The sequence below is a fragment of the Takifugu flavidus genome, chromosome 2 (genome assembly GCF_003711565.1).
Source record: "Takifugu flavidus isolate HTHZ2018 chromosome 2, ASM371156v2, whole genome shotgun sequence".
Lineage (NCBI taxonomy): Eukaryota > Metazoa > Chordata > Actinopteri > Tetraodontiformes > Tetraodontidae > Takifugu > Takifugu flavidus.
The window spans coordinates 7,244,227-7,262,407 of record NC_079521.1 but is presented as its reverse complement, the minus strand read 5'-3'; the positions used below and the strand labels follow the sequence as shown (position 1 = coordinate 7,262,407).

General features: G+C 42.2%; 1 protein-coding gene across 2 annotated transcripts in view; it reads right to left on the bottom strand.

Moving 5' to 3' along the window:
• fto (FTO alpha-ketoglutarate dependent dioxygenase) overlaps positions 1-3,540 on the bottom strand; it is a 101,176-nt gene extending 97,636 nt beyond the window's left edge. For both annotated transcript variants that reach the window (XM_057017364.1, XM_057017375.1), the window contains exon 1: positions 3,283-3,540. In XM_057017364.1, coding sequence (XP_056873344.1) covers positions 3,283-3,360 — 78 coding nt within the window. In that variant the 5' untranslated portion in view covers positions 3,361-3,540. The remainder of the gene's footprint in view (positions 1-3,282) is intronic.
• Between the last annotated feature and the right edge of the window lie 14,641 nt (positions 3,541-18,181).

Genomic DNA, 18,181 nt, shown 5'->3' with positions numbered 1-18,181 from the left:
GGATTTTTCAAAGATAAGGCAGATCAGAAGCTCTGGGTAAAGTCTTGCATGTTACAACGCCCCTCACCACATACACACACAATTATTTGTAATGATAATGGGCCCACTCTTTGCTGTTTTGGTCATGTGCACATAATGATTACCATGAATAATTTAGAAAAAGAGCCTAACCTTGCAGTTGGCTATAGCTGGGCCAAACAAACACATATCATTTGTAATTCATCCAGTTAGGTATGTAGAGCACTTTATAATGAAAGCAGGCCAACAACCTGCTAAAACATCCTGCTGTTACTGATGGCACAAGAGTAGTCCATTCTTATTTACAGCCCAGCACAATTACTGAGAACAGCAGCCAGCCTTACAGCTCCCCCCCTTGTTCCACAGTGGCCAGTGGAGCCATAAAGGGAGGGACCACATTGTTGCCTACTCTTTAATTAAATGAAACCTGCGAGGTTCATTTACCTTTTTTACACATCGAACTGGCCAGCCCACTGCTCAAGACCTCCCAGAGACCATCCCTGCTTGGCCCTAAATCATGAAAGGAATAACGGCCCACTGGGTCCCTGCTGGAGGCACAGTGGCTGTACAGCGGCAAGGCCAGAGCAGGGCATACGGTGGATCGACACCAAGCTGGCAATAAGTAATTCTGTAGAGGATTAGCAGCATGATAGCCTGATCAATACTGTGTGCTCAAGCCATTAGGAATGCAGTGAGGAAATGACCCCCTCAGGTAATAAAGCAGGGCATCTGGGTTCTCCTTCATTTGCCAGCTCCATTAGTGTAATGGTATCATTATCTGCCTCGGCCGTATTTTTCTGCGCCCTGGCTTTTCCACAGCTCAACCTGCAGGGGTCTGATGAAGCCCTAATACTGAGTGTTCCCCTATCTACCATTCTTTGGTGAGCTTAGGTGTAAATCTAGCTCTGTTGGAGCTTATGTGCTACCTTGCCTTAGGTATGCAGACCCATGTTTTATGTCAGCAAACAACACTATTTCTCCATTACCAACTCATTAAAAGAGCAAGCAGCATGTAGCATGGCCTAAAGGCAAGTAAAGATGGCTGGAGGAGTGCAGAGCTGCTGAATGTGCTGAATCTGACACCCCCTCTTGCTAAAACACCGAGGCTGACATGACAGAACGTCAGCATTAGTCGCCATAATTCGTTTCCTTTACACTAATTCACCAGCAAACATTTTTGTGCGAGAGAATTGATTAACCACGTGTGTGTGGCCACATAATCAGCTTTTACCTCGGTAGTAGTTGTTAATTTAACACAATTGCCTAGGGAAAAACAAACCATTTTAATGAATGTTTGAAAATTAAATACCCTAAACAGCTTGCACTGGGTGCTGAGACCAAAGCAGAGCAATGAGGCTGATCTAAGCAATGGGCTGGGCCGAGCCCAGGACCGCATAACATCTGGTGACCCTGTGCGATCATTACTTAACCTGCCGTGCACACACACAAACACTCACTTCCTGTTTCGACAAAACACTTTATACTTGTCATCACTGTCCAAATGGAGAGCTTGCATCAAAGACGGCATTAAAATATGGGGGCTGAGGGACAGGGCGGGTGCTGTTCTAACTCTTGCTACGTCATGTGTGAAAATTCATCTTGATATGACAAAACCCATAAAACACAAAGAAATAATTTGCAATTCATAAAGGTGCAACGCAAGTCACTATGGAACTCATGATCTTATTTCAAGTCCGCCACGAGGTACAAATGTACAAGTTCTCTTTTTGCACGACAACATATCTGTTAGATGTTCCCACTTTCTACAATGTTGGTTTTTGCTGCTGGTTTTACAACTTAAATTGCTCGGTGATTAACTTTGTCAGCTCCTCACTGACGCATTATATGTGTATAGTTTAAATAGTTAAATATACTGACATATGCTGCACAGATGTGGTACACATATGGGGTAATTGTTTTAATGTATTTAAATTCTTTTGTTTTTATGTATTTAAAATGTTTTAATGTATTTGTATTTGGTGTAATTTTGGTGTACCTAATCTATAGGAATTATATATTTTCAGGGTGATAAATTGTTACCTGTGCAGATTTGCCATGGTTCTTCAGTTTTGTCTTATAAACACAGCTGTAAAGGAAGAATGACGTTGGACCCATCAACATCCATCTCACATTTTAGCAACATAGCAAACTGTTACCTCCTGGACATGAGAACCACCATATCCATAGTTTCTTTTTTTTAATACACACGCATCATATGCAAACACCGGTGCAGCAAAAACAGGACCAAAAGAGAATGCAGCTCTGTCTGTGACTGTTTTACAGTCGTACCTTCATTTTGCATTTCTCAATTCCTCATGTTCATCTCCTTATTTATCTAAAGGGAAAGGAAGGCATTAGGTCTGTGCCGTAGTGCCTGAGAGCCTGAGGGCCAGCTGGAATGAGTTCTCTCTCTGAGCCGCTCATCTGGCTGCCATAGCTGCTTTCATAAACAGGAGGAACCACGTCTGACATAGCTGCACTGCTGTCGTACATGATCCAAACACATGTGCCACGGCAGACTGCATCCAAATCAGGAGATAAAGAGGAGGAAGAGAGTGGCCTACAGACAAACCATGTCTGGCTGAACCACAGCCCCAGGATGCCTTTAGAACTTTCCTTCCTTATTTCCACCAACAACAAAAGTCCTGCTGCATGTGAAATCCGGCTCAAGCGCAGATCAGCACGAAGGACATCTCTGTTTGCATCACAATGATCCTGCACACATGCGCTTCCCAAAACAAGGATTTGTTTTAAACATCTCAGTAATAAAAATTATGCCATGTGACAGCAGTCATTTCTGAACTAGCTTAACTTTTCTTCAACTATTGGTATTATAGACTTTACATGGCCAGAGAGATTTAACCAGAGAGATTTACTCAAAAGAATTTTGTACTGTTTCTTTTTAAATAATATATATAATGTTACTTTTAATGCTATTGTACACGATTTCTCTTTATTGAAAACGCCCTCAAATTGCAACTCGTATCGTGCTTCCACATTATGTTTGAATGCAATTCTGCAGGCTACGGCGATTTATCAGCGTTGGGAGGGAACCGCTCAAATCTAATACTTCATTTTCATAACTGAGGGGGAAGGATGGGAAACACAATAAGAGAAATAGGGAATGTGAGGTATGCGTTGCCGTGCTCGGCTCTCTAGCTTTTAAAATGCAGCCAGCAGCATCACATACGGAGCGTCAGACATTCAACGAGCGACAGGGCTTAGAAATATTCCGGACCTAACGGAGAAAAGCGCTTTCAATACCTTTCTTCTCTTCTCCCCCTCACTGTCACCCGATCTTTTCATGTTCCTGGAGTTGTGTTTACACTGCCTCGCATTCATTGAGGGCGACGGTGGTTGTTGTAGTACACGAATAAATTACAAATTCATCGATTCCCATCTTAGAGATAGTTAAGTTACCTCACCCTTTATCAGACATGTTAGACAGAGACAATCGTTTGTTTTTTATGATTAAATGTGACGTTTATTGAGAGCTTCTCAAATAAGTCGCATGAAGTTCATCAAGAAGAACTACAAATCCCAGATGAGAGTCGTGCTGTTACCGGAAGTAACTGCAGTGCACTCTAAATGTTAAACTGCGCAGCTGCGACAGGTACGGAGTATGTAGCCCATAAATAATAACAACAATAATAATAATAGTTGTTGTTGTTAGTGTTGTTATTGTTATTATTATTATAAATCCGAGTGCGTGTCAACTTAATAAAGAAACTGGAGTAACATTAATAAGAAGAATAAGAATTATTATTATTATTGTTGTTATTATTATTAGTAGTATTAGTATTATTATTATTACTACCCCTGTTTCTTTAAGATGTTAACATGCACTCGGATTTATGATCAGAAATGGTCAATATGTGGACCTTTTCAGTACATCAAAAGACACATTTATATTTATATTTATGAAAAAATAGCAATTAAGCTTTGAACTTGCTCCAGTCCAGCCCCCTTTCAACTTGTGCATGTATTTCAAATCCAGGTGTTTCCTTTTTTTCTGCTCATGTAGGCTTCAAAACGTGTCAGTTCATTTCAGCTCACTGCACATCATAAAAGGACACCATAAACACACCAGCATCCTCATCCAGATTGCTCGTAACATGTTTTGAATGGTGCTGAAATATGTTCAGGTCATTGTTCCTAAGGAAAGCACATAAGCACATGTGAAGTACATGTGAGAAAGTTTTGCAGATGTAGCAGGAACTGGTAGTGGGAGGGTGGTTCCAGGGTGGATTTGAAGGGGTCTGAAACACCTGTTATATATTACCATTACAGACTTTGATCACTGTCTTCATTATTTTTCTTTGTATTCTCTTTTCTTTTATGGTAGAGTTGACCGAAGTGAGCTGGGTCCTGTGATTTAGCACACATGTTTCTTTCACCTGTCTTGTAAAATGCTCAAAAGCTTTTACAATTTCAAAGATTGGGGTGTCTCTGGCATCCTTTATTATAAATGAATGGGTTTCTTTGATTTCTATTTATAACTTACTCTTCCTGCTCCTTGGTTTAAAAGATGAGGGGAGAAAGATAACATTAACTTATAGTTCCATTGTGATGTTAGTTTCAGGATTTTTTTTTTTTTGGGGGGGGGGGGTATTTGTCTTACCCACTGTTGGTAGCATCTTTATTTTTTTTCATTTAGTCCAGTCTATAATTAACATTATTAATCAAATAAAATCAAGGCCTATTAGCAGGGCTGAGTTGACCAATTAGGTGTCATTTGTAATATTTTATGCTATCCTACAAATCATTTTCAGAGTGCTCAAAATAATTACAAACTACTAATTATATTTTTGGGAAGTTTCTTTTCGGAAGACTGCGTTTTCAGAGGGGGAGCTTGTTCTTTCAGGGAAAGCTACTGCTAGAGCATGATCTAGTCTTTCAGCTCACACTATACACAATTGATATGCTATTCATACTTTATATTGTATAGGGTGTGCTGGAAATGTTGTTCAACACTTAAATAAAATATCAAATAAATGGAATTGAAGGGATGTCATAAATTATATTCTAAAAAACATGTTTTGCTATTGCATTGTTTGTGTCAAAAATATTTTATACTTACTTTTAATTGTATTCAAACTACAAGTTAAAGTAAAAACATATGCTCTCATTTTACCTCAAGGTGATGTGAGAAGAGAAAGTTGGATCTTGCTGTTCTGGTCTGTGAACAATCAGAATCTACAGGATCTTTACATGTAGACAAGCCAATTACCTTCCTCAACAATGCCTGTCATTTGTCCTACAGTGATTCAGACCATATAGCAGCCACCTCTCCTCTCATCTCTGCCCTTTGGGGTGCAGCACAAGGTAAGGTCGTGTGTGTACACACGCTGATGTGGTATGGAGGAGAGAGGAATTACTTTGAACTTCTACAGTCATAAAGTCCTGTCTTCTGGACAATGTGTTTGCACTCATAAAGGGGATATGCTTTCTGTTAATGTGGATTGCATCAGATCCGGATGACCCTTAGACATGACTCCTTCTTGTGATATAAAGGGTGTTCAAACATGCTGGGAAAAAGAAAAGATGAGAAAGAGTGCCGAGTGCGCCAGGACATACTAAAGCGAGACAGACCATTGTGTTTTGTCAATATTAAAACCAGATTCCAGCAATCATCATGTCTTTGTGCTTCAAACCCACTGTAAAAAAAAAAAAAATCCCCTGGAAAACCTGACATCTAAGTGGAAGGCCTCTGTGAAGAGTGAGTTACGTGCACTTGCTGCAGGTCAGCTTAAATCTTATTACCTTATCAAGTAAAGTTGTGCTGTTAGAGAGGATCAAAGCAAAATGGCATAAATGCAGCAAAACTACGTCTCTGTGACGCTGCTACAGCAAAAAAAAATATTCTTATGATTATAATTATAATGATTATTATTAGTATTAGTAGTAGTAGTTTTAGTATTAGTGGTAGTAGTAGTAATAGTAGTAATAATAGTAATAATAGTAATAGTAGTAGCAGTATTACGGTAATATTATTACTGGTATGTGACCAAGTATGTAGTTACTTTTTATCATTGTCCTTCGCTGCTTAGCTGAAGGAAACTGTTATTTGTCGGTGCTTTAAAGCAGATTGCTGCGCAGTGTTTTCAATTATCATCAAAGAGCTTTTTGCAGGCAGTAATCGCCGTATCACAACCTGAACTGTATTATTAAGGCTCTTTGCCGAATTCCTCTAAATCATTCTTGCTCAGAAGATGTTTCTCTTTGTTTTCGCTGACTTTTCTCATTCCACCAAGCCCACCGCGTTTAACCTCTACCTTTGAAGTGCCGCCGCATCACCCGTGTGCAGACACATTGTATCACAATTGTACCTGTGTGGTTCACACCCGGTGGCCTATTAGTTGCAGAGCTTAAAATGTTCCGTGTAACTTACAACGCGTGTTTTATTTGACCAGGTGGACAATGAGTGTGGCATCATATGTATTTTATTAACCAGTGTGTCTACAGAAAGGTGGAAAGTTGGGAAGAGACAAGCTGAGTCAGAGGAGAGTGTGGCTGGGAAAAAAACTTTTATTTCTAATGGATAGTTTGTATTAGATGTAGAAATCTTTTTCATATGTGCCCAAATTACATTTAAAAACAATGGTGTTATTCAAATCTAAGTTTAAATGGTTAAAAAATGGAAGAAATATATAAATCTTAGTCAAATGTCTCACACAGTACACTAGCAAATTAATACATAATGTCAAATCATTTAAAATGTACAAAATTAGAAACAGGGTCCAAAGGCTGGATGAATTGGACAAGAGGTCAAGAAGAGACGCGGGGACGGATGGACAAGCTTGACTGATGGGGCGTTATACGGGGACTGATTAAAGTTTCATGTATTGTGTTGTAAAAGAATGAAAAATGATTGTGTGAAATTTCCTTTTACAAATGTCTCTTAGGTCTCCTTTGAAGCATATTGACAGTGGTCTTAAATGAGTTTGTTGTCATGGATACAGTTGCTGGTGTGTTGCACCACATCAGCTTTAATTCCATTTTTGTCTTTTCTAGTGTTTTTGCATGTGTGTTGGCTTAAAAGTCTCTGCCTTTGATGTTGATGGCACATCTGACTTTTGAGTTATTAGGACTGTCTTACAGCACACAAAGAGCTGTGTGTTTCACCTGACCTTAATATTTAATCAAAAGGTTCCTTATTGTATCCCACATCTATGTCATTTGTGCCACATAAACCATTCAAAACAAAAAAGTAATTAAAAAAATAGCTGTAACTGCACATGGAACCTTTTAAAATGTTTTTCTTAAAACACACAAGTTTAAACGTCAATCAATCATTACATGGACCCACAGGAAAGAGGCTTTTGGTGACCATAGTGAAGTGAAAAATGAGCCTAAGATGTGGCGCACCTCCTCTCTTGGGATCACTTCCAGAACCTTAAATGAGGACGCGATTTACTTCTGCTGTGATTTGAACACTATGATCACTGGGCAACTTTTATAAGACACCCATTAGAAGTGAGGTTTCGACACACAAAGAAAACCCTTTTAAAATCCCACGCACAATGTCGGCCTCAAGGATGTCATAAAACTGCACAGAAGCAGACATCATGTGTGTTGTCCACACCACGGGGACTAAATGTCCCTTGTAAAGGCAGCATTGACCCCCTTTTCTGGGAAAAGCCTGTGCTTTGTCACCCTCCTTACAGCTGAACTACATATGTTCATAAGAAGAACCCGACTGCTATATCTGCTAGAAATACAAAAATTTGTCAGGACTTTAATTCATCTAAAAGTAATCCAGCTGTAATGGTACGTGCCCCAGTGTGACCTCTCACTCCACCTGCCCTTGAGAGTGTTTACAAAGTGCCAACTCTTCTCATTAGCGTTTCCATTAGCCCAGAGTTATGGCTGCCCGACACATCAAACGCAAACCAAGCGAACCATGGCCAAAATGGCATTAATATGATATGTAAGAGTTCAACAAATTTTGGGAGGGATCTCTTTGATGAGGACTGTTTTACATTAGAGGGCTCTTTTATTGGGGCTTTTCTGGTCTTTAATGTGCATGTTTTCCCTCTTGAGTCAGTGTTACCAGGTTTAGGCCTTGTATTTTAACCAGTCTCTGAATTCAGTGGAAGGCGCACATACGGCACACATATGACTGATGTTAGAGTCAGGATATATACTGTTAGGACTAGAAGACAATGCTCGGAGGTCTTTTGATGTGCAAATCATCGTGCCTTCTTTGGATCATAAAGATCTGTTCTATTGTATGCTTTTCTCAACCAGCACATACACACATTTATTGAATTAATCTGTCCATTTGTTACTAATAAATGTTAAAAGTGCACACTGATGAATGTGAAACTGATTCAGGCTTGGCAAGTGTTCAGGAATTTATCTGACAGCCCAAATTGTACCCCGAACCCAGCGGCCTGACCACTGACACGGAGAACGGAGGGCGTTTATTTATTCACGCACATTTCTCCGCGTTTCCCAATTAGCCGACATTGTGGAGCGTGCTGATGGTGACAGGTACATATAACACTGGCTGAAAAGTTTAAATCACACCCAAATGCTCACTTTCAGAGCTTCTTATGGTCTCCTGGAGGCCTCCTTCGCCTCTAATTACTGTACATTCAAGTGAATGTCAGGCTGGTTTAAAGTGGAGTGCAGACACGTTTCACTCATCAAATCCAACCGCAGAAGTCAAACTGGAAATTAGGAATTGTGTCTTTTTGGTTTGCTAAATTCCAATGCCACATTAGGCAGCATAGTTGGTTTGACTCAGTATGCCTCCATCTGGGTTGTTTTTCAACGGCGCGATGGCCAGGATGCTGCTTTAAATGAGTTCTCTGTCTCTATTTTCACTGTAGCTTGTAAGATACGAGTAACGAGAGCAAGGCTGCATTGCACCTCCATTCGTCTTATGCTGATAAATAGAAAATCCTAGTTATTTCTTTGAGCAGTACTGAGAAACTTTTAATACCATATGTGTTTGCGTGACTGGTTTGGACTGAATCTTAAAGCAGATTCTGGTTACTCAGAAACATCTGATGCTTTGTGAGCAACAGGGCCTCCTCCTTTCCAAATAAAAAATGGGTCTCTTTTTTTAAATTTATTTTAATAATTTTTTAGTCATATTTTTGTGAAACAAATCATCTTTAAAATGCAGTTAAAGAAAACAGATATTACCTCTTTGAAACATTAGTTTTTGGTTAGGAGATTTCCTGTCAGTGGAGTGTTTTCTGGGGTGGTTTTTACATCACTCTGTGTTATTACCAATGCTTTGGTTATGTTACTGTGTCTCACTTATATCCTGACCTCTGTAAAGATCTGTACATACATCACACAAGCGCCACACACCTAGAAGTAATTTTTTCCATGCACTTCTGAACCGAAAGCAGCCTCGAGCTAAAGTTTGAACCGTTCTGGAAAATTATGTTATTTTGTGGTGTAGGTCAGAGAAGATCATTTGAAAAAAAAAAAGAAAAAAAGTGGGCTGCCCCAGTCTGAGGACATGCGACGGGTGATGACTTTTAAAAGAAAATGCCACAGCTTTTTCACACATGTAGATCACATGTGTCACACAGCCAACTCCCTATTTCAACAGTGTCAAAGGCGTGTCTGGATCGCATCCCGAGCCCTTTGCTTGTTTATCTTTTGTGAAAAAGGACAACTAAACCAACGGTGCCAAAGCACTCCAGGCGCTTTGATATGTGAAATTCTAACAGTGGGACAGCTCCCTGCTCAGCTGGTACACAGATGTGTAGTGTGTGTGTGTGTGTGTGTGTGTGTGTGTGTGTGTGGTGTGTGTGTGTGTGTGTGTGTGTGTGTGTGTGAGTGTGCGCGCGCGCGCACGTGCGTGCGTGCAGGGGGAGTCCGCTGTCTGAACCGAGCACAGATTAGTGACTCCTTTTCTTTATTCCTAATAAATAAACCCCAGTGCATGCTGGGGTATGTGTGAGGGGAAAATAACATGCCACTGGCCAATCAGAGGCAGGTGGTAATGCTTGGTGGCTGCAGAGCCTGCAGCTCTTATCATAAAACAACTACACTTTTAACTTTAATTGTAGTTGTGGAGAGATTCTGAGGTTTGGGTTAGACGTGTTTTATTACTTCGAACTGGAATCAAAGCGACAGCAATGTAATTATGTTAAAAGCAGGCAACTATTTTGTCGTAAGGGACGGCGGCCAAGTCTCAAGCCGAACCGGGTGATAAGGGTGCTGCCACAAAAAGTGAGACGTCTTTAAACAGAAATGGAGAACAGTCCACTGACTTATGAAGCAATAATTATACACACGTTTTATTTAATTTAAAGGCTACAATTGAGAAGATGAAACAGAATATGTATGTGTATGAAGGCCGACCTTATTCAGTAATGATGCTTTGTGACTCATATTTCAAAGTCATAAAGGTGACGGCAGCGTTAATAACAATAACATAATGAGAGTATTATAATATAAATGTAATAGCAGCTTTATACACGAAAATGAGGACACTTTATGGAACAAACAAACAACCAATGATCTAGTATCCCCAAGCCTGGGGAAACAAGTCAGCAACACTGAAGGCCCTATCCCAGAAAGTCCGTTTTGTTGGTTTGATGCACATCAGGGACTCGACCGGAAGCTGGTGCAGATGTTTCAGGTTGGGGGTGATGTGCTGGCAACTGGGTTCTGAACATCCTGTATTCTGCCTAGGGCTTTGTTTGGGGGCCCAAACAGGCCTCCATTACAATAGTAAGACATACTTTTGAGGTGAAGGAAGGTGGATCAGACAGCAGATTTGATGTGAAAGTCATAGGAGCAGGTGGAGATCAGGATGAGCTCTAGACTGCATATCTCTGAAGATATGGACATCTTTCCATGGAGGATAAAATCCCCCATCATCCAAAGCCTGTCCTTGGGCATCACAGCCATGAGTTCTTGCTTTTTACTGTTCAGTTAGCACAAGTTAGGGCTGATCCAGGTTTTTGCTTCAAGGATGCAGTTGACGATGGACTCTCAGCAGGGTGGTAGAACCAGAGGCCGCTGGCCGCTGGTTCTGGTGAGCTTCTCTTTCAGATTATGATGAAAGGAGCAGAGAATTAGATGACACACCTTGTCTCTGTAATTCTGTGCTTCATCATGAACTGAGGCATTAATCCCCCCCCCCACCTCTCCCATTGTGCAATTCTCTCCGGAGAACACACGTGTCACTCGGCACAGCGTCTCTATATAAGCCACCTCAGGTGTTTGGCACTGGCATCAACACAGGTATGACATGTCATCAGATTAATTTATCCACAGGATTTGAGATCACAGAGAAAGGGAATTAAAGGACAATTCCATGACGCCTTGATTTGCTCTTACCAGTAGACTAGAGTGGGTCCACGGGCCGTCCCAGCCTGTTTTTAAGATTTCACATGAGCTTTATTTCAGCCCTGACAGACTCTCTGCCAGTAAAAGGGAAAATAAATCACCCCTGCTAAAGGCACAATCTGCTCAAATTCACACCAAACCAGTTAGGCTGTCATTATTTCATCCGTCCATCAGTCAGGTACTTGGCTGCCCTACTGGTGACATTCTGCAACAGTGGAACATATTTTTCTAGACTTTAATACTTCTTGATAAGTAAACAATTGACCCAAATTTGACCTCTCTCACATCTGACCCCACTTCTACACATTTTACGTTGACAGACAGTTCTACAGCACACAGCCGCCAAAAAAAGGAGAGAAAAAAACACACAAGCAGCAACTCAATGCCGCTGAACCACAAAAACATCAAGCTGCCATTTTGGGGCCTTTCCCATAGCCCATAGTTCTTGGTAATTAGTCAGCAATTGGAGATAAATTGTGTGATTGGACGTGAAAACAACGTGGGGATCTCAGACTGCGGTTTGGAATAGCAAATTCCTCCGGGAGACACAAGTCTGTCACAGGAGGAGGGGAATCTTGATTTAAAGGCGTTGAATCAGTAAAATTGTGTGCTCTGGGAGGCAGCACAGGAGTTTTTAATTGCTAACATTAAATTACAGACTCAGAAACTGTGGCGTGTATTGTACAGTATGTATTTAGCCAGACTTGCAGCTGTAACTTGGTTTTCCATAAATGTCAGTATCACCCAGTCACATGTGTTGCCTCTGTTGCGAGTTAGCCGAATGTATGACACACAGTTTTTGTTCATTAGCAACAATTAAAATGCAAATACAACTTTAGTTTGCCTCTTTTCTTGATTGCAACTAATTTCTGCAAAGGTTTAATGCCATTTTTCTGCCGGAACGTTAATTTTCTCTACACTTGGCAGCTGTAATGTTCTCAAATAATTTGCGTCCGCCACCTTCGGATGTGGCGTATAACTGACTCACATGTCTCCTCACCACATTCAATCTTTCCACATGCATACAAGTGATAACCGCTTCACTATAATGTCTCCATAGCGATTTTGGTTTTGCGGTCGCACTAACACCCAACACATTTGTGTCTCTATCCTGGGCTCTGGTTCCCACTTAATTATGTTGATCACTTTGTGGAAAGACGCGTTTCTACTGCTTGTGCACTTAAAACCTGCATCAAATGTGAAGGCTCCTGTCCGCGTGTCACCCGTGAGTCAGCGTGACTTGGTCTTGAATACGCATCCCAATGTGTGTGTGTGAGACAAGTGTTTTGTGGGGGAGGACTGCGTAATGTCAACAAACAGCAACAACAGCAGTTGCGCTGGCTGCCACCGAACCTCAGCTATGTTGTAATTAGAAGTGGATGAAAGTGTGTGACAACAGTGCCTTTAACAGTAACCCAACATTTCTCTCAGTTGGAGTCTGGCGAGCCAAACTCTCCCCTTCTGGATGCCACATGTCACCACTCCTCCGGCTGCTGATCCTGCTTGTCTCCTCTGCCACTGGCCATTTAGGTCTGCAGCCCAGATGTTTGATATGGTCAGCTTAAGCCAATCAAATGACTCACCCTCTGAGTATAGATGCACACAAACGTATGTGTGCGTGCTTTGTAATCCTTCTATCCTGCAGTCTGTGCTGCCTCCCGCTGGCTGGGCATGATACTGATCATGCCGCACACGTTTCCTCAACCTCCATCTTCTCCCCAGAGAAAAATAATGCGATTAATGCACTTTTGTGTCGGTATTAACCTGGTGTAGGCTATCACTATTCACACCAGGTGGGACCCCAGGAAGTCAAGAACATGCTAAGAGCCCAAATTGCCTCAGATTTGAACTTTCCACTGTCGAGCGCTTTTTCATTGCAGCTCGGTCTGAAACAAGTCCTCCACGTGTGTGACAGAGTGTCAGGCTCTGAGCTCCACCGACATGTCCTGGCATGAAGAACACGTCTGAGAAAACTTGTAAACAGTCAGCCATAATCATGTGTACCCTGAATGGAGACATGATTAATCTAATCTCTGGCATGCCAGCTAATAATGCCAGAAAATGTCTTGTTACTTTTTTTTTTCTTTCCCCAAAGCAATCAACATGTTCCTGCCTTGGGGATCGGCACAGAGAAAAAATTCAGACAAGAGTTTTATCCAATTTGCAAAGTTTATCATGTTACAGCGACGGTATTTAACTCTGATGCGTGGAGATTACTGTTGCTCTGACTTCTCTGTTTCTTTTGTACATCTCAAGCTTGACCTCTGTGCATCCTCTCAGAGCTGGATATAGAGTTTAAGAGCTTAATTGGCTGCAATAAAACAACACAAAGCCTGCTTTGTTAAAAAAAAAAAAAGCTGTCCAAATAATGGGGGCTGCTGCCAGATCCCTGCATTCTGAAGCCACTGGATCTCGGTGCAGCTTCGGGCTCCGATGTGAACCTGACCCTCTTCATTCCTGTGAGGTATGTTCAGGCCTCCTCTGCGGTTCGGTCAGGTGGGAGCGAGTACCTCATCTCATCCGCGGCGAGTGGGGGGGGGTTGAGTGCAGACAGAGTGGCAGAATGGTTTGCTCAGCAGCCTCTTGCCTGCGTTTGTTTGGAGCTGCGGTCCTCTCTGGAATATGTAACCAAATTCCTTTCCCTGTCCCACAATTGGAGTTCGCTGCCAGCTTCCCTGGCAATGAGAGCCTGAATTAGGGCCAGTCCTCCTGCTCATCCCACAAAGTCTTTCATGTTCCCAAACCGCAGCCTGAGCAAGGCGCCTCGGTTTCAACAGCAGCAGACCAGCATATGTTTGCCTAATTCCTGAGACATGATGACAGTGGTCTCATAGCCGCGAAAAGACAGCCTCGTTTTTTTTCCTTCCTTCATCCTGCACTTTAATTATTTTTTGTCGTTGATGACTTCCAATAGTTACACACCACATGTTTTCTCATTACACATGTTTTTATGCCTTTTTCATGTGTGTGAGTGTAGGTGCCCCCTCCCCCCACCCCCACGATCCTTTCCTCCCCCTTCCCCCAAGTCTTGCTAATGTATGACCCTGCAATTGGAAAGAAAAAAAGGAGCAGCAGGGTTTTTTATAACTAACCAGGAGATGGAATTATGGTTAGTTATTAAACCCACAAGTGCTAGGTGTAAGAGCAGATCACAGTGGACACGGGTCACAACAACTCACCCAGGAACAGGACAGATCTCATAAAGAAGGGCGTCATGCCCTCTTGAACTTGCGTTCACACTTTGCTGGCGCCTCAGATACTCCTCAAACCTGTTTTTTTCTTAGCTGTCTGGTGAGTTCCAGTAATTTAATATTTCTATGAAATCTGCAGTCTTTTAATTACACAAAGCAATTAGAAAGCCCAAGCTCACTGCGCTGGTTCAGAGAAGGCTGAGGAGGTAGGCGTTCAAGTGTAGTGAGTTTATGCCACAACGCGGCCCGTCTTGAAGTTCCTCGCACATCTACTGGTAGACAGTGCGTCAGTAGAGGCATTACTGATGCCGTGTTGACTAAAAATAATAAAAATAAGGCGCTACTCCTTTTGCCCACACAATCTGCATCATTTTCTCCAACTTCTGTCTCATTACCGTATTCAGAGGGGAGTCAAAGGCCAACTTTCTAGCTTAGACATGGAATAAGAAGAATTGCTGAAAAGAAAAAACACAAAAAAGGCATGCATAATATCTTTCTTTGAAGGGGAAGGACTGTTCTTCCTGCCCTGTATATCATTTCTCAGTCACCCTTTCACCCCTTGGGCCAGTCTTTTGGGAGCTTATCCTCCTTGGCTCAGATCAGCTGCCTGTGGCTGTCATTGCATGTGTGTAGTTTCACCGCTGGTTTCCTATGGCTTACTGTAGCCCTGCTAGTCTCTTAGATGGCGTGTGACACACACTTATCCCAGGGAAATCTGCACGTCCTGTTCTGCCAAGTCAAACAACCCTTTGTATATCGCTGACGTCTAACCCAATATCTTTGGGATTATAAGACATGGGTGTTTTTTCTGCATTTTCATGCAAAAACTGACCCAAGTTCCAAATACTCAATCATTAAATTCTCAGCACCGCTTGCTGAAACATTGAGAGTTTATTTTATTCCCGTATGTACAGACAGCCACAATACATTTTTAGCAGCCGCGGCAGGAGCCGTGTGTATTTTAACACGCCGACCATATGTGGCATGGTGACCTCTTTCATAAACAGAACAGTCTGCAGTGCACCATGTGTCTGATGCACCAGTTTTGGAGAGGAAGGGGGTGATTGGGGAGGGGGGGGGGGGGGGTGTTTGAATGGAAGTCTTGCTGGAGCCATTCCCTTTTGAGGGGAGATGGGCAGCACATGAAACTGTACATTTAACTGAGGTTCAGATCGTTCTTGTATGAGTTAAGCCAAAGACTGCATCTGTGTGTTTACCAAAAGGTTGACAGAAATAGCTTGAGAAGGATTTCCTGTCCTTAAAATGTCAGCCCAACATCCAGTACTTCAGGCAAGTCCAAATATTGGGGACTATTTCAACTCCAGTTCTGCATCCTTTGTGCTTTGTAGTAGAGTCTTGGATGAAGAACAATGGTGAGGTAGAACAATTAGCTTTTGCCAAATAAACAGCCCTTTTCTCCAAAGCAGATGATCAGTCTGTCTTTGATTGATGTGGGTGGCCAGAGTTGAATGCCACTTTCTCCAAGCGGACCCTCAGGCCTTGGAGCCCTCTCATCGCAAAGGCCCCTTATAGCGTCCTACCTGAAGGTATCAGGTGTTGTGAGATCTTTCCTTTGAGGACGGGGCAGGGCAGCTTGGGGTGTAATTACACATGCATTTGAAAGAAAAAAAAAAGTCTTCTGTGGGTAACGAGGTTGGGACGATGCTTCCATCTCAGAGGGTGGTCCCTCCCTCCACCCTGACACCGATCCCCCAGCCTCTCTGTCTGTGGCTGCTCACGCGAGTCGCCCCAGTGCCCCATCTCCTCCTCTCCCCATGCCTGGACAATCGGATGGGCTTCAATGAAGGACTGGAAGTGGCGCCCACCCCAGTCGCTCCAGCCAAACAGGCTCCCAGAGCTGCTTCCAGCCATTTCATCACATTACATCAGATCAAAAGCAATAAGCTAATTACAAATGGCAGTAAATACAGAATCAACTAAATTGATTTAATCCTCTCAGCGCTAAGTGAAAAACATATCAATGCTGAGGCCAATATTAAAGTCCTCTTTTCCAGGGTAACAGTGACAATTGGATAAATTAAAAGAGCCCATGAAGTTCATTCAAACACACTAAACTCAAGCAAATGGCCAAATGGATTTGAAGTGATGTGTTATTTTGGGCCCCCGGTGCTGCAGGTCCAGCATATTTAGAATTAGTTGTTTTGTTTGTTCTTTTGGCATGAGGAGGGTTTGCTGAGGCACAAACGTCTTCTATCATTCTTTGTGGCTGCAGCGAGGGGGGGGAATGTTTTATGCATGCCTCAATATGCATCTTAAAAGCAAAAGCATTAGGAATGATAGTGAAAATGCAAAAGGTTTTCATCAGTCTTTACTTATTCATGATGCTCTGAGAAAAGCAACATATTTTAGAGCAAATTCATGTTATCATCTAGGAAGCACCCCCCCCACAGAAGTCATTTTCCACCTGAGGACGTGCACTTTAATGACAGTTTGAGGTGCTGCTGCGGGAACGGATACACACAAGTCCATGTTCTCAACACATGCAATATCAAAGTGGAGAGGACGACGAGAGTATTCCATATAGAACTTGTGTCGAGTCCTCTCCGTATATTAATTTATAAATCATCACGCTAGGATGAGCGCGCACAGCTGAATATTGCACCACATACCATTCCACCATTTGTCGTGCACATGTGTTCACACTTATAATTTTATTCCTTCATATTTTTCAATAAAATCAGCTTTCATGTTCAATGAAACTGCATTCACAGGTATCATTGTCTGTCATGCATGCTAGGACAGACAGGCCTCAGAGCTGATCCTTTCGGATGGTGGCAGGTGTGTGTGTGTGTGTGTGTGTGTGTGTGTGTATGTGTGCGTGTGTGTGTGGAGAGTGGAGAGAGAGAGAGAGAGAGGGAGCAGGAACGTGTGTCAAATTGGCTTGCCCTCTTCTCTATCTTTTGGCTCTTCTTCTGTGGTGGCAGCCCTCTCTCTGACCTCTCGTATGTCACACTGCTCTCTTTTCCAGCATTACTTTCATGGAATCTGTTGACCATGATCCGATCATGAACTATGAGCTCCCACCGTCACCACGATGTGAGTCTGTGGTACAAGTAAGCCACCTAATGGACAACAATGGAAACAATGAGTGTGAATTCTGATGCTATCTATCTATCTATCTATCTATCTATCTATCTATCTATCTATCTATCTATCTATCTATCTATCTATATCTATCTATCTATCTATCTATCTATCTATCTATCTATCTATCTATCTATCTATCTATCTATCTATCTATCTATCTATCTATCTATCTATCTATCTATCTATCTTCCTGCCTGCCTGCCTGCCTGCCTGTCTGTCTGTCGGTCTGTCTGTCTGTTTTGTGAGCCAGTGGTTCATTTCATTTTTTTATCCTGAATAAATAACGTCAAAACATCCTTTTAAGAATACAACTCTCCTTTCTTCTTTGAACGCCGACTCTTTCACAACACGGGCTAGAAATGAGCGAGAGAGCGCAGTATTGTCCCCTGAGGAGCAAGCGTGTTGCTCCTTCTGAGGCTAAAAATGAATTTGCGTTGTATTTCTGTAAAGGGACACCTTCTTAACTGCTTCCATGTGGGCTCCATCAGTATAGATCTGAGGAGTGAGGTGGCTACACACACTAATGTAAATAAAACACA